At 44.0% G+C, this 15,423-nt stretch overlaps 1 protein-coding gene across 2 annotated transcripts in view; it reads left to right on the top strand.

Moving 5' to 3' along the window:
* The first annotated feature begins 1,105 nt into the window (after positions 1 to 1,105).
* The window catches only part of RABEP1 (rabaptin, RAB GTPase binding effector protein 1), an 84,835-nt gene continuing 70,517 nt past the window's right edge, over positions 1,106 to 15,423 (top strand). The window contains exon 1 of one of the 2 annotated variants that reach the window (XM_036754374.1): positions 1,106 to 1,298. In XM_036754374.1, coding sequence (XP_036610269.1) covers positions 1,256 to 1,298 — 43 coding nt within the window. In that variant the 5' untranslated portion in view covers positions 1,106 to 1,255. The remainder of the gene's footprint in view (positions 1,299 to 15,423) is intronic. The other variant, XM_036754375.1, reaches the window with a different exon arrangement.

Genomic DNA, 15,423 nt, shown 5'->3' with positions numbered 1-15,423 from the left:
TATTTAACTATATATACACATATATTTAAAAGAAAGAAATTCAACGTTTCAAAATTATGAAGAACAAGCATGTCTTGAAAGAAGACATAGGAAAGGAAGCCCCCAGCCCAGCCCTGTGGAAGTGGAAGGTCCACCAGCGTTACTACACATTGCACGAGATTCGGACTGCATCGTCTGGATGGCCTCCCCTCCCTCCCTTCTTAGCCTCCCTTTTTGGGTTATCACGGCTGAGAGGGTGGAAGCAGGTCTAGGGGCTCGAGGGTACCCCCATTTCCAAGATTCTAGGGTTCAGAGTCCTGGGCTGCCTCCAGCGGGGCCTGAAGGAAATTGGTGTACGAGGTGTGGGCCGGAGTCCGACCTGCCGGATCACATGATTTTTATCCTGACATCCCCTGCTCTCACAAGGAACGTTTAACTTCAAGACTTAAAATATCTGGCGCAATGAATACCACTCGACCTCTTGGTAATCGGAAAGCAAAAGGAGCCAGGATCGCTTTACAATGGCCGTCTTCCAAAGGGAGAGTTCCAGAGGTGGTAAGAAGTACAGGTGAACAGTGGGTGGGAAGGGAAAAGGAGCCACCTGGCAGGCCCCAGGAACACTTCTAAGAGGTGAAGCTCCTCCCCCACCCGCCCTTCCCACAGGCCCCGCCCCTCTCCCATGGCCTCGCCCCCAACCTGCCCCTCTCCCGACTCTCCCACACTCCTCCCTCCTTCTCTAGCCCCGCCTTTTCCCTGCGTCTAGTACGGTCAGCCTGTCCCCTTTCCTAGGGGTCCCTCCCTCCCGCCCCCTCTCCCTCTCTCAGCTGTCGCTCTTCTCTATCCCCGCCTCTTTTCGTATAGCTCCGCCCCTTGCTTCTCCCACGTTGCCTCCCCAGTAGTCTGTCTTCTGTCCCCGCCCCTTCTCCTCCCACTTTGCATTTTCCTGCTGTCGCTCTCCTCTATCCCCGCTCGCTCACATGTAGCCTGCCCTCTCTCTGCTCGCTCTGCTTCTCCCAGCTGTCGTTCTCTTCTATCCCCGCCTCTCGAGCGCTCGTCCCTCCCTCCCTTCTCCCCGTCCCCCCCTCGCCCCCGTGGGGCTGGGTCACGTGCTCCGGCGGCGGCGCCTGCGCAAAGCGCGCCCCGGCGGCTGTCAGGATGAGGAGGCGGCGGCTGCCGGCGGCCTGGCCCCACGGTTCCCGCGGCGGCCCCGGCGCCCGCTGAGGCCACGCTGTCCCGGCTGTCCCGGCCCCGGCCCCGCTGTCCGTTCGGGCCGCTCATGGCGCAGCCAGGCCCTGGAGGAGGAGAGGCCGCTTCCGATGGTGAGACCGGCGGCGGCGGCGGCCAGGCTAGGAGGGACGGAGGGAGGCCCGGGCCGGGCCCGAGCTGGAGCCGGAGCCGGAGGCGGGGCGGGGCACCGGGATTCCCTCCGTCCGTGCGGGCGGCATTCAAGGCCCTGCCCGAGTTGGGGGTGGCGGGGGGAGGGAGGAGGGAGGCCGAGCCTCGTGGCGTTTCCCGCCCCCTGGCCTATGACCTTGTCGCCGCCAGAGCCTCCCCTTCCCTCGCTCCGGCCGCTGCAGGACGTGCTGTGGCTCCCAGGGGCCGGGCGAGCCCCTCCGGTGGTCCTGTGGGTCTTTTCTAGCGCGGGCTGGGCAGCCTGAGGCTCACCCCCTGCTTCCCCCTGGGAACCACTTGTTCTCTTCTGCTCCCTCTGGGAAGCCTTCCCGGATTGCCCCTGGGCCCAGAGGGGTGCCCGGGAGCAGTTTAAGTGCTTGGCCCGGGGCTGTAATCTGCATCCTTAGAGTAATTGGATCCTGGTATAAAGGAGGAGAGCCGCGTCTCCCGATGCTTTTGATGCTTTTAGCCTATCTGTGCCTGCTTGAGCACGGAAGGCTGGGGACGTGGGTTCGAGTCCCACGCGGGGGAAATGAGGTGGCCGAGCTGCCTTGCTCCCTTTGCGCAGCCCACTGGGTGCCTTGTTGTGTAAATGTCACTTTGTTCCAGCCTCCGGGACTGGAAACAATGTTATCAGATCTGCAGGCCGGCCCCCTGGGGAGGCGTTGGCTTGCTTTGGCGTCTACCTCCCCTGGGACTGGGGGAGCAGCTGTCACCTCCCGTCCTGTGGAGGGGGGTGGGGGAGAGCAGGATGGCATCTCCTGGGTCCAAAAAGGACTTGATGGCGCTGAAGGCAAGCTTGGCCGTCCTCCTTCAGTGCCCTTTGATGCCTTGTCCTGGGGGACCCAGGGGCCGCTTGGGTGCAGTTAAAGGGCTGACTCTGGATGGGAGGGTTGTTCGTTGTTGTTTTTAAATTCAGTCTTAAACTTCATTGTGCAGTTACATTCGGAGATCCAAAAATGCAGTTACACATAGAATTACAACTCCACACTTAAATGAGATTCTGTATCTAGTATATTCCCAACAGCTTGGGCTGTATCCCCTTCCATTCATTTATGTATTCGTGTCTATATTTAGAGCATAGCTTTGTGGCTGGAGGGAACCTTTGATCTAGTGTAGTCTACCAGCCTCATTTTACAGATGAGGGAACTGAGGCTCCCAGGGGCCAAGTAGTACATTGCAGAATGATATTGGTCCAGGCTTGTTTTTACCGGCACATGCTGAATTTTTACTTATATAGCCTAACAGCGCCCTAGTTATCCTTCATTGACCAGTCATCTGTTGCTATTTGTAGGTACGGTTGTCCTTTCACATAGCTCCAGCCTGCACCCTTGGCTGCTGGGTTCTCAGGTTGGCAAATACCTCAAGTGTTTGTGGCTAAACTGCCTTTTTTTTTTTTTAAAGCTCTTTTGGTCTCTTCATTGTGCAGGCTTATCCATGGGAGTCAAACTTGTGTGTGGAATTATCCTAGTTGGTGTAGATGTCCTTTCTTCTGTCCGTATCCTATTTTCTGGCAGTAGTAACTTAATAGGTTAGACCAGAAGTATTTTAATTGCATGTCATCACTTTTTTTTTTCCATTTTTATGGTAATTTTGATTTTTGTTCAAACAGGTGGTTTGACTGTTATAGCCAGTTGACTCTCATATCAATAAGAACTCATTTTCTAGCTATTCAAATATAATCAATCCCATCTTTTGTGAAATTACTTGGTGCCTTCTGATTCTTTTCTAGAAGAGAGGGAGACTTGTTTGGTTGTTTATAAATCTTTGGCTTTTCTTATTCATTATTTCTTAGCCATATTTTCTGTCCAACATATACATATACATACATACATACATATCATATATGTTTGTGCATATATATATGTATTATATATATTATGTGTATACACACACACATATATATTTGCAATTCTCAACCATTCTTACTGGGGCATTGTATACATCGATTTAACTTGGGTTAGGGTCTTCTCAAACTCTTCCTTCTGTACCTCTGTGTCATCTGCAGATGATGCTGGTGACCATTTGCAGTTATTTTCATGGTGGTCTCTGCAGAAGCATTGTAGTGAAAGATAACTGAGGGCTCCAGAAATTGTATTTTCTGTTGCCTTTGGACACAGGAGAAATCCAACTCTGTCAGCTCTGTTATTTGCCTCAGAGGAGAACCTATGAGCTCTCAAATAGAAACATTGTTGTAAAGAGCTATGGAGGAGGCTGATGGAAGAACACGAGCAGTATTTTCAGATTAAGGAAGAGAAGCTAGACATTAAACCGGTTTAGAGAAAGCTAGTGAGAGACCCAGCTAAACAAAAACACACTGAGGCCATTGAAGGTTGAAACTGGAAAGATGGCAGAAAAAAAGGGGAAACATCTGCCAATCTCTGTATACATGTGTGTGCACATACATGTGGATGTATGTATGCCCACTTAACATATTTATACACATGCATATTTGTGGATGCAAAAACCCATGTGTACATAGATACACATGTACCCTGTGTACATAAACACACATATGCTGTGTGTACATAGATATACATATACTGTGTGTACATAGACACACATATACCAGGCATCTCAAGTGTCTTAGTGAGATTGAAGCTTTAATAGTTTAACTCTCCACTAAGACTTGAAACACCTTCTGTTTATTTATAGCATATTAATAATGAAGATGATAGTGCTCATTCATAGGGCACTTTGACATTCAAAAAGTACTTTACAACTGTGACCTCATTTGATTTCCAGACAACCCTGGGAGATAGATCCTCTCAGTATCAGTATTTTACAGATGAGGAAACTGAGGCAGTCAGGGGTTAAGTGACTTGTCCAGGGTCACACAGCTCAGGTCCAGGCTCTAGACCCTGTGCCACACAGCTCTTTGTCCTCAAGGACAGTGCACCTGCTACGTTTGGACTCCACCATCATGATCCTTTTAATGCTTAGACAGAGAAAACAATGGAAAAAGCAGCTCCAGCCCAAATGTTTCAAAGAGGAGGTCCAGTGCTGGAAGCCACAATTGGAGAGTGATGAGAGGTTGCTTTTTAAAGTTTCTGATTCTGGGAAAGACAACAAAGTTTTGGAAAAACATCTCAGCCTTTCCTAATGGGGAAAAGGTGCATAGAAAGCATCAGCCGCTAAACTCCAGGTGCTGACTTCCCCATCCATCTTTACTGTCAACTCTTCAGGAGAATAATCCACCCAAGCATTGATTAGCAGCCTCCCTCAGGAGAGAGTCAGAAAGGCAACAGTAGCCTTTCTCATCTCAGGGGATATTCCAAAGCAGAGCATCACACGATTAACTGGAACATGGAGAAAGTACAGGTCCCAGGGCGTTTCTTATTTGTAGATTGTAAAAAGCATTTGGTTTGATGGATCGCTCTCACACCCCCCTCTCTACTGCCCATAAACAGGCCTGAGTCTCCTCCATCCTTCCATCTCAGTCCTTCTGGCGCCCTAACAATCGTCCTAGGTCCCTTCTGCTCTTTGTGGGTAAACTCCTCAAAAAGCTGGTTACAATTGGTGCCTCCGCCTTTTCTTTTTTCTTTGTTGTTCAGTTGTTTTTTAGTTGTGTTTGACTTTTTGTGACCCTGTTGGGGGTTTTCTTGCAAAGATATTGGAGATATCCGCCATTCCCTTCTCCATCTCCTTGGGGTTAAATGATTTGCCCAGGGTCACACAGCTAGTAAGTGTCTGAGGCCAGATTTTTTTTCTTAAGCCCTTACAATCTAGCTTTGGACTTCATTCCACCAAAACTGCCCTCTCCAAAGATCTCTCAATTGGCAAATCCAATGGCCTTTTCTCAATCCTCATTCTTCTTGACTTCTCTGGAGCCTTTGACACTGTTGATCACGTTCTCTTCTCTCTAGGTTTTCAGGACACCACTTTCTCCAGGTTTTCCTCCTACCTGTCTGACTGTGCCTTCTCTGTCTCCTGTGCAGGATCCTTGTTCAGGTCATGGTTTCTGTTCTGGGCCTTTCTCCTTCCTCTCTATACTGTCTCACTTGGTGATCTCATGAGAAGCCTTGGATTTAATGACTGTCTCTATGCTGACTGTCAAATCTACCTTTCCTGCCCTAGTGTTCCTGCTGACCTCCAGTCTTGGATCTCCAACTGCCTCTCAGACATTTGTCTTAAATTCATAATGTCTAAAATGGAACTCATCCTTCCCCCAGACCCTTTCCTATCATACAGGCCAACACCATCTTCTCCACCCCCCCCCCTTGAAATCTTGGAGTTACCCTAGATATCCCACATTGCCAAGACCTATTAATCTCACCTTCCTCTGCAGTGTCTCTTTGGACCCTGCCCCTGCCCTGGTGCAGACTCTTTTCTCCTCAAACTTGGACTGTTGCAGTAGCTGCTGGGAGTTCTGCCAGCTTTGGGTCTCTCCCCACGCCAGTCACCCTCCATTCAGTCACTGAAATGATTTTCCAAAAGCATAGGTCTGACCATGTCACCCTCTGCTCTATAGACCCCATTGATTCTGTATTGCCCCCTGCAGCAAATACGAAATGCCCTCTTTGGAGTTCAAAGCCCTTTATAATCTAGCCCCCTCCTACCTTCCTTATTCCTCAGCGCCCATGCTCTTCCATCAAGTGACCCTAGCGTCCAGGCCACAAATAAGACTCTCCATTTCTGGACTCCAGGCCTGGAATGCCCTCCCCCCTCATCACTACTGTCTGCCTTCCCTGACTTCCTTTAAGGGCCAACTAAAATCCCATCCTGTAGAGGAAGACTTTCCCAACTCCTCTTAATTCAATTGCCTTCTCTCTCTTAATTACTTCCAACTTGTTGGTGCATATTTGTTTGCTTGTTGTCTTCCCCATTAGATTATAAGCTCCTTGAGGACAGGGACTGTCTTTTGCCCCTTTTTGTAACACCAGCTCCTAGCACAGTGCCTGGCATATAGTAAGTAGGCACTTAATAAATGTTTATTGATCGACTGACTAAACTTGGGAGATATTTAAGCTGCCTTGAGGAGCTTGCGGTCTAATGAGGAAGAAAACAAACAAATATGTACAGGAGAAATAGTAAATAATAAACAGAGAACATACCCTAGAATTAAGATCAATTGGGAAAGAATTCTTGTAAAAGATTTTTAACTGGGACTTAAAGGAAGCCAGGAAAACCAGAAGGTAGAGATGTTTCCATCAGATTTTATCCAACAGATAGAGAGAACCTCATTCAGTGCTCTGATCATTATTAATCTGTCTGGCATAAAACTGGGAGATGGAAGCTCGCCAAAGGCTTTAATCCTGCCCCTGAGATCTAGAGCATTGTCCAAGTCAAGGTACGGTTTCCTACTGATGGGGTGGTCCTTCAGGTGCTCAGTTTTGCAGATCTTGTTGTGCTGGATGCACCAAGCTGAGAAGTTTCCAGAGTTTCCTGGATGAGATCTAAAACATTCTAGTAGTTGGGCCTAACCATCTAAAGGGAAAAACCAAGTGGATGAAGAGATGCCTGTAGTTTTGGTTTTGATTTGCAGTTAGATGGGTAATCTGTAAAAGTTGTCCATTTGTGTGTGATTACACACCTGCATGTGATGAACTTTCCAGTTACCCAAAGGCAGTCAGACCTACCCCCACCCCCTCCACCCATGCTGGATTGCCTTTGGGAAACTGCATCATTTTTTAGTGACCCCAAACTAATGTTATATGGCTAAGAGTCACAGGATATTAAGCTTCTTGGTGGAGACAACTTAGCACTTAGAGCCCAAGAGCCTGGGAATAGCAGTATCCAGGAGACTACCTGTCCTACTTTGAGTTTGGCCCCCACAGAAGGGACCCATCAATACCGACCCCTGACCAACTGCCTCCGATTTTAGCCCAAGAGTCCCCACCCTCACGCTCTGCTTTCAACTTGGCCCTGGCAGCCCTCATCCAGGGGAGGGACCCTTGGCTCTGGCCCGTCCAGTTTTTGTATCTGAGCTGGCCTACCTAGGTGTGGCATCTGATGATTTAACAGGGTTGTCACCATGCCTTAATTCAAATCATAAATCAAATACAGGTGGATTCCTGAGCACCTTTTTGGAAACCACCTTCCAGGCTGTGAATGAAAGTAGCCTGAGCATCTTTGTTATGTGCTTTGCCAAAACATAGTGTAATGGCAAGCAAAGCGGGACTTTTCCCTATTTTTTTCTTTTGGAATGCTTTTCAGCACTAAGGCAATCAAGTGCCTTTGATTGAGTCTTCCCTTTGTTTCAATCAAGAGTCTTTGATTGAATCAAGAGTCTTTGATGACCTGCTTAAGTCACAAGAAAGCCTGAGTCACATGGTTGTGATGCCCTCTGACCCCGAAGAAGTGTATATATATGCTGAGGTTAGCATTTTACTTCTGGGGCTCACTCATTGGAAGACTGTTTGTATGATTTGGCCAGATGAAACTCTGGGTAGCCATTAAGGAGCCCCCTCCCCATTTGAAAACCCAGATGTTGGTGCTTCGCTCTCTGGTAATTATGTATGTATTGCTATGATCAGAGAGAAACCTGCCTGTTGATTTGTGTTATTTTACCTGTGATTTCTGTTTGTATTTGCTCTGAAGTCCAGGGTGCCGACTTTCCCCCCAAACTAAGTGAATGATATATGTATGTTTAATTAAAGTAAGATTGTTAATCCCTTAAAGTTGCTTTCTTTAGAAAAGCAGACCAAAGAACCTGTGCTAGCAGCCCTCCTGTGTGCTGGTGTTATTGGCCTTATACCACCACAGCAGCTGCAAGCAACATTGTTGTTACACATAGTAAAATGATTCCTATGAGATTCCCCCAGTGACTGATAGAATAGCTAGCTGTCTGCCAAACCGTGGAGGGGAGTCTAATATTTGATGCCTGGCTGATTCGGTTGCAGGTGCTGCTTTCTTCCCAGCCTTTAGGGTTTGGACAATATCAGCCCTAGAGATCCAGGTAGCTGGTTCTGTCAGTATCCTGGGGGAAGAGAAATTCAACTAGAGGCATCTGGGAGGTGACTTAGCAGACCACACCCAGGACTGGGAAGCCAAGGTGGCTCAGTCATCTTTTCCCCTAGGTCTCTTGGGACTTTGGCATAAAGTTCATCTGTGTCTGGTGACACGGCCTCATCCAAGGCAGCCAGGTCCTCTTACCGTCTTTGTCTTATCTTGGATATTGACTCCTTATTAGTCATTCAGGTTCTGACCTTTACAGTCCAAAGGTCACTTGGCTAAGCAGACGGAAGCACAGTGAGGTGGTCATTTGCTCTCCACTCCAGAAGCAGGCCTCTCCCTTCCTGGAGCCTCAGTTTTGTCCCTCAGTAGAGATTTTCAAGAACAAATTTGCGTTTCCCTTGACTTTCCTCGTGACCTCAGCTCCTTTGGGCCCTTGGAGATGCTGTGCCATGCCTCAGCACGATCCTCCATCAGGCCTTCTTTGATCAGGGATCTTTTCCTGTGTAATTTCTTTCATTCTCCTCTAACTTGACTATGGTGGGATTTATCATAGCCACATCATCCATCCATTTGTCTTACGGTCTGCAGAATGAGACGCTGCCCTCTGCCTCGGCTTTGTGAGGCTCCTCCACTGTGTTCGGTTGTTTCTGGGTCCTACATCCTTTCTTTAGCTGGGCCCAAATTGTTTTGATTGTCGCTCTGCAGCACAGTTTGGGCTCTGGTACAGGGAGACAAATTCCTCTGTGCTTTTTCTTGTTGTTGTTTCCTTGAGATATTCTACCTTTGTCTCTTCCAGATGTATTTCGTTACTATTTTCCCTATAAAGTTAGCCTTTGTTGTTGGGCATGCTGTTGATGAGGTACACTAATTTGGGTAGGGTTGTCACTTTTACATTAGTATGGCCCAGCCCATGAACAACTAATTCCTCTAGTCTTTGCCACTCTGGTGGAAATCCAGGAAGTTCAGCAAGGACCTCACACTGCAGAGTGTGGATTAAAGAATGGAGGGTATTTTTTTTCCATTTAAACAGTGCCACAATTTGTGATGTTGGATCCTAGTAGAACCATCCAGCTTTTTGGGCTTCAAGGATGAGTTGAGTATATTCCAGGTCACGGAAATTCCAACAATAGTCATCTTGTGAGTACAGGGTGCCTTTTATCTTGTCCCATAAAATGGTGAGGATATTCTGATCTCTTCTGGTGTGTGCCCACATTTGCTCATAGATTGTAAACGCTTTCTCCGTGGCAGCGCGATGGGACTTGGAGTCAGGAAGACATGAGTGGGAGCCCTTTCTCACACGCTGATGAGCTCTGTGACCGTGGGCCAGTTATTTAATGTCAGTCTCAGCTTCCTCACTCGTAAAATGGGATCAAGACACGCCCACACCTCTGGGGACGCAACCCTGCACAGAGCTTGGCAAACCTTGAGGGTTATTATTGCTGTTAATATTGTCATTAGTCGATTGTTGTAGTAGTGCTATTGTTCTTCTTAATGTTATTATGACTAGCTAAGTCTTATTCATTCCTTAATTCCAGCTGTCTGTAAGTTTGAGACAGAGTTGGAGTTGGAGAGCTTCCTCTCCCTCTCAGGCTGACCTGCCCAATTAGATAATTAGTTCATGGCACCTTACTGAATGTTTTTCTGAACTCGTTGAAATTCATTCTTCCAAAATTGGAATGTATGTCTGATTATGCCGAGAGTGCTCTCCTCTATTACAAATTCTGAGATGGAGTGGTTGCTTCTTTTCTATGAGATTCTTAATCCAAGACCATCAGCCCACATAGTTTCTGATCTTTGGTAAGAATCAGAACCTGACAGATTTTTCTCTCATCGACTGGTTCTCCCCACTCTTGAAAGATGAAGTTATCATGAAGACAAGATAGGAAGTCATTAAGATTATAGTCAAAATCTATTTTTCATGAATTTTCTAGGAGACATCTGAGGCTTTGTTTCTTATTACAGGCTCCTTTCTTGGCTTTTGTATCTTTTAAATTTGAGTGTCTTTACTGCAGTTCTATATTTATTTGCTCTGTATGGTATCTTTGTTTTCTTGGATTAGAGTAGATAGTTTTCCCTCTCCCCCTTATTTTTCAATTTAAAGCCTTTTTGCTTGAATTTGTTAGATTTGGGGCATATTCCTTAATTTTTTAAATGATTTTTATTAATGTCTTTTGCTATTACATTCGCTTCTAAAGATATCTTTCTTGCTTCCCTCTAAACCCACAAGCCCTCCCTTATAACAAAGATTTTTAAAAAGGGAAAAAATGCAGTTCAATGAAGCCAATGTATCAGCTGTGTTTCATAGTATATACATATTCCATTCACCTAGTGGGCTCCTCCCCCTCTATCTGCAAAGGGGAAAGGGAGGAGCAGTTTCTCTGTTCTTCTTTGGGGCAAAGCTTTTTGGTCATGATAGCATTCACAATTTTTTTCTTTCTTGTTCTCTCCAATTATTTTGTTTTTGTGTATATTACTTTTCTGGTTCTGCTTATTTTGTTCTCTTTCAGTACATTTAAATCTTTCCATATTTCTCTTAAGTTAATGGATTCATTGATTGTTATGAGGTAGTGGTATTTCTTCAGAGGAAGAAATATAAGTTATCAATTGTCATATAAAAATGCTCTAAATCACTATTAGAAAAATGCTAAATTAATATAATTCTGAAATACCACCTCACACCCATCAGATTGACTAAGATGAAACAAAATGGAAATGACAAATGCTGGAGGGGATGTGGGGAAATATTCCACTGTTAGTGGAACTGTGAACTAGTCCAAACATTCTGGAGAACAATATGAAACTATGCCCAAAGGGCCATAAAACTGGATTCCCTGTGACTCAGCAACATTTCCATTAGCACTATACACCAAAGAGATCAGAGAAAAGAACCTGTATATACAAAAATATTTATAACTGCCCCTTTTGTGCCCTATTTCTAGTTAAAAAAAATGGAGGGGATACCCATCATTTGGGGAGTGTCTGAGCAAGTTATGACCCGTATATGTGTTGGAGTACTATTGTGCTGAAGAAAATGACAAAGGAGACAGTTTCAGAAAAACCTCAGAAGACTTGTAGGAACTGATACAAAGTAAAATGAGCAGAACCATGAAAATAATCATGGTAGTAAGGAAAATCAACTGTGAAAAACTTAGTAACTCTGGTCAATACAATGTCCTACCACAAATCCAAAGGACTCGTGATATAAAATGCTATCCACTTCCAGAGACAGAAGCGCTGGACTTGGCTTGCTAATTGAAGCATAATTTTTTTTACTTTATTTTTCTTTTTGTTGTATAATGGGTATCAGACTAGTTCACAGTTTCACTAACAGTGGAATATTTCCCCACATCCCCTCCAGCATTTGTCATTTCCATTTTGTTTCATCTTAGTCAATCTGATGGGTGTGAGGTGGTATTTCAGAATTATATTAATTTAGCATTTTTCTAATAGTGATTTAGAGCATTTTTATATGACAATTGATAACTTCTATTTCTTCCTCTGAAAACTGCCTGTTCATAACCTTTGACCATTTATCAGCTGGGGAATGGGTGCCTATTTTTTATAAATTTAACTCAGTTCCTTATTTGAGAAATGAGACCTTTATCAGAAAAACTTGCTGCAAATCTCCACCCCTCCTCCCCAACCTGCACCATGGGGGTTGGGGTTGGCGTTTCCTACTTCTAATTGTGGCTGCATCAGTTTTAATTGTGCAAAAACTTTTAAATTTTATGCATTCAATGTATTTTACTTCTTGTGAACCTCTCTAACTCTTGCTTGGTCATAAACTCTACATTTATCCATAGATCTGACAGGTAAATGTTTCCATGCTCCCTTGATTTACTTATGATATAATTTTACCCATTTTGACCTTTCTTGGTATACAGTGTGAGGTATTGGTCTGTGCCTAGTTTCTGCCAGGCTGCTTTCCAGTTTTTGCAGAAGTTTTTGTCTAATAGTTTGTTCTTGCCCCCAAATCTGTGATCTTTGGGTTAAACACTAGTTTACTGTGATCATTTGCTTCTGTATATTTAACCCTAAACTTGATTTGTTCCATTGATCAGCCACTCTATTTCTTAGCCAGTATCAGATCATTTTGATGATTACCGTATTTCCCCATGTATAAGACACACCCTTTTTGAAAAATTTGGGGTCTAAAAGCTGGGTGCGTCTCATACAGTGGTTGTAGATTTGTTTTACTTGCATTTTGCGCTTTATTGCGCTTGTTGTCTTTGCGCTCATTGTTTCGCATTTGTTACTGGTATACTAGGTTATGTTTTGCCACATTCTGCCCACAAATGGCTCAGAAAAGTTTTTTGTACAGTGCTGAATTCAAGTGAAAAGTGATCCAGTTAGCAAAAGTGAATGGAAATTGTGCTGCTGAATGTGTTTGGTCCTCCTCCAACTGAGAAAACAGTCCTACTGAAAATGCCATGGCAAGAAGAAGGCCATGAGAGGCAAGTCAGCAAAATGGCCTGATTTAGAGAGGAAATTGAAGAGATGGATTGAAGAGCAAAGGGCAATTGGAATGCCTGTGTCCACAAAGATGGTTCAGCATGAGGCAAGAAGAATCACTGATGAAAAAGAAGTTACTTATTTCAAAGGAGGACACAGTTGGTGCTTCAGGTTCATGAAACGAAATGGACTAAGCATGCATACAGGCACCAGGCTTGCCCAAAAGATGCCTGAAAGCTATGAGCAGATGAATAAAACTTGAGTTCAATAACTTCATGTAATACTTTTTTTTCCCCAAATTTCGGGCCCCAAAATTAAGATGTGTCTTATACATGGGGAAATACAGTATTACTTTGTAATATTGTTTGAGATCTACCACTGCTCAGCCCACTTCCTTCACATTAAAAAAAAAAACTTGATTCCTTTGATGGTCTTGACATTTTATTCCTCCAGGTAGATTGTTATTTTTTTCTAGCTCTATAAAATAATTCTTTGATAGGCTGATAGGTGTGGCACTAAATAGGTACATTAATTTAGGTAGCATTGTCCTTTTTAATTATATTAGCTTGGTCTACTCACGAGCAGTTAATATTTCTCCAGTTATTTAGAAAGGTCTTTGCGTGAAGAATGTTTGGTAATTGTGTTCATATAGTTCCTGGCTGTATCTCGGCAGGGAGACTCCCAAGTATTTAATATTGTCTGCAGTTCTATTAAATGGAATTTCTCTTTCTGTCTCTTCCTACTGGTTTTTGTTGGTAATATATAGAAATGCTGATGATTTATGTGGATTTATTTTATATCCTACAACTTTGCCAAAGTTGTTAAGTGTTTAGACTATTTTTTAGTTGACTCTAGAGCTCTCTAAGTGCACCATAATATCAGCAGCAAAAAAGTGATAGTTTAGGCCTAGTTTCCTCCTAACCTCTGCTAATCCCTTGATTTCTTGTTCTTGTCTTGTTGCTCTAGCACACATTTCTAATACAATATTGAGTGGTGATGATGGATAGCCTTGTTTTACTCCTGCTGTTATTGGAAAAGCTTCTGCTTTATCCCCATTACAAATAATATGTGTCCTTGGTTTTAGGTAAATAACACTTGTTTTTTTTTTTAAAGCTCCATTTATTCCTCTGCTTTCTGTGGTTTGTATTTTGTCAAAAGCTTTTTCTGCATCTGTTGATAGAATCGTGTGATTTTTGTTGTTTTTGTTATTGATGTGGTCACTTATGCTTATCGTTTTCCTTATATTGAACCAGTCCTTCACTCCTGGTATAAATTGTACCAGGTCATAGTGTAAGATCTTTGTCATATATTACTGTAATTTTCTAATTAGGATTTTTTTTTAAATTTCGCATCAATATTTTTTAGGAAAATGATCTGTAGTGTTTTTTTCCCTCTGTTTTGGCTCTCGCTGGTTTAGGTATCAAAACTATATTTGTGTCATAGAAGATATTTAGTGGGGCTCCTTTACCTATTTTTCTAAATAGTTTATACAACATTGGATTAATTGTTCTCTAAATGTTTGGTAGATTCACTTGTAAATTCATCTATCTGGACCTGGATTTTTTTTTTCCCTTAGGGAGCTCATTTATGGCTTCAATTTCTTTTTCTAAGATAGGGTTATTTAAATATTCTATTTCTTCTTCTGTTAATCTGGGCAAATTATATTTTTATAAAAATCCTGTGTTTTAAAACGTGACCCAGAAATTCAAATCCTTTTCTTATACATCGTTTGTGATTTGCTTGGGTCACAAAGCCAGTATGTATTTGAGACTGGTTGAATTCGAACCTTCTTGACTCCAGGCCTAGTGTTCTAACCTCTGTGGTTCCATCTAGAGAAATAAAGGGTGGTAGAAGGGTTGGAATGGATGTACTTGGTGTGAGCATGGTTTTGAAGTCATCAGAACCAGGAGGGGGAATGAAGGTTGCCCAGCCTGGGCCCTTCCACACAATGGAGGCTCCTGAAAGAACTCACCAGTGGAAGAAGAGGGTGGGCCTGGTAGAGGCATTCTAGTGGGAAAGCCCATGGGGCTGTTGGATATTCCAAGAGGAGAAGGGCCCAGGAGCTGAGGGAAGTTCCAGGGTGAGAAAGCAGCTTCCATGTGGTTTGGAAGTCAAGAAGTTGACATCAGAGCTGGGAAGGGAATAGAATTTACCTTTATTTAGCCTTTTCCCAATGCATTGGCATCTGTTTTGTTTCCAGTTCTTTGCTGCTACAGATTTTGGTGTATAGGAGGCAATAAGCTTTTCAATTGCATCTGTAACTTCAGCATAAAACAAAATAAAGCCCAAAGAAATTTAAAAGTCTGGTACTCCTCTAGATTTTTGTCATGATCTTGATTGAGATATTCAGGCTGGGTGAAAAAGTAAGGCAGTAATAACAATGTAGATGATAATTCTCAAAATGCCTTTGTAGTTCTGTATGGCAAAGTAGACGAGACTCTCCACATAGAAGGCAGAAGAAGTAAGCCATTGATTCAGACACCAGAGAACCACATCCCACAAGCCATTCATCCAGCCTATCGCAGTAGTAAAACATTCTACACACAATATAACAACCTTGAGACTCACCATCCCCAGACCTCTCTGACCCCCTGCTGGGGTCTTCCTCAAAACAAACTCATAGCACAGATAAGTCAGCCTGTTCAGTTCTAACAATCAGGAGGGTGACCATTAGCAGCCATAACATCTTTCTCTCTCTCTCAG

The sequence above is a fragment of the Trichosurus vulpecula genome, chromosome 4 (genome assembly GCF_011100635.1).
Source record: "Trichosurus vulpecula isolate mTriVul1 chromosome 4, mTriVul1.pri, whole genome shotgun sequence".
Taxonomy (NCBI): domain Eukaryota; kingdom Metazoa; phylum Chordata; class Mammalia; order Diprotodontia; family Phalangeridae; genus Trichosurus; species Trichosurus vulpecula.
This window is presented reverse-complemented; position numbering and strand designations above follow the sequence as displayed.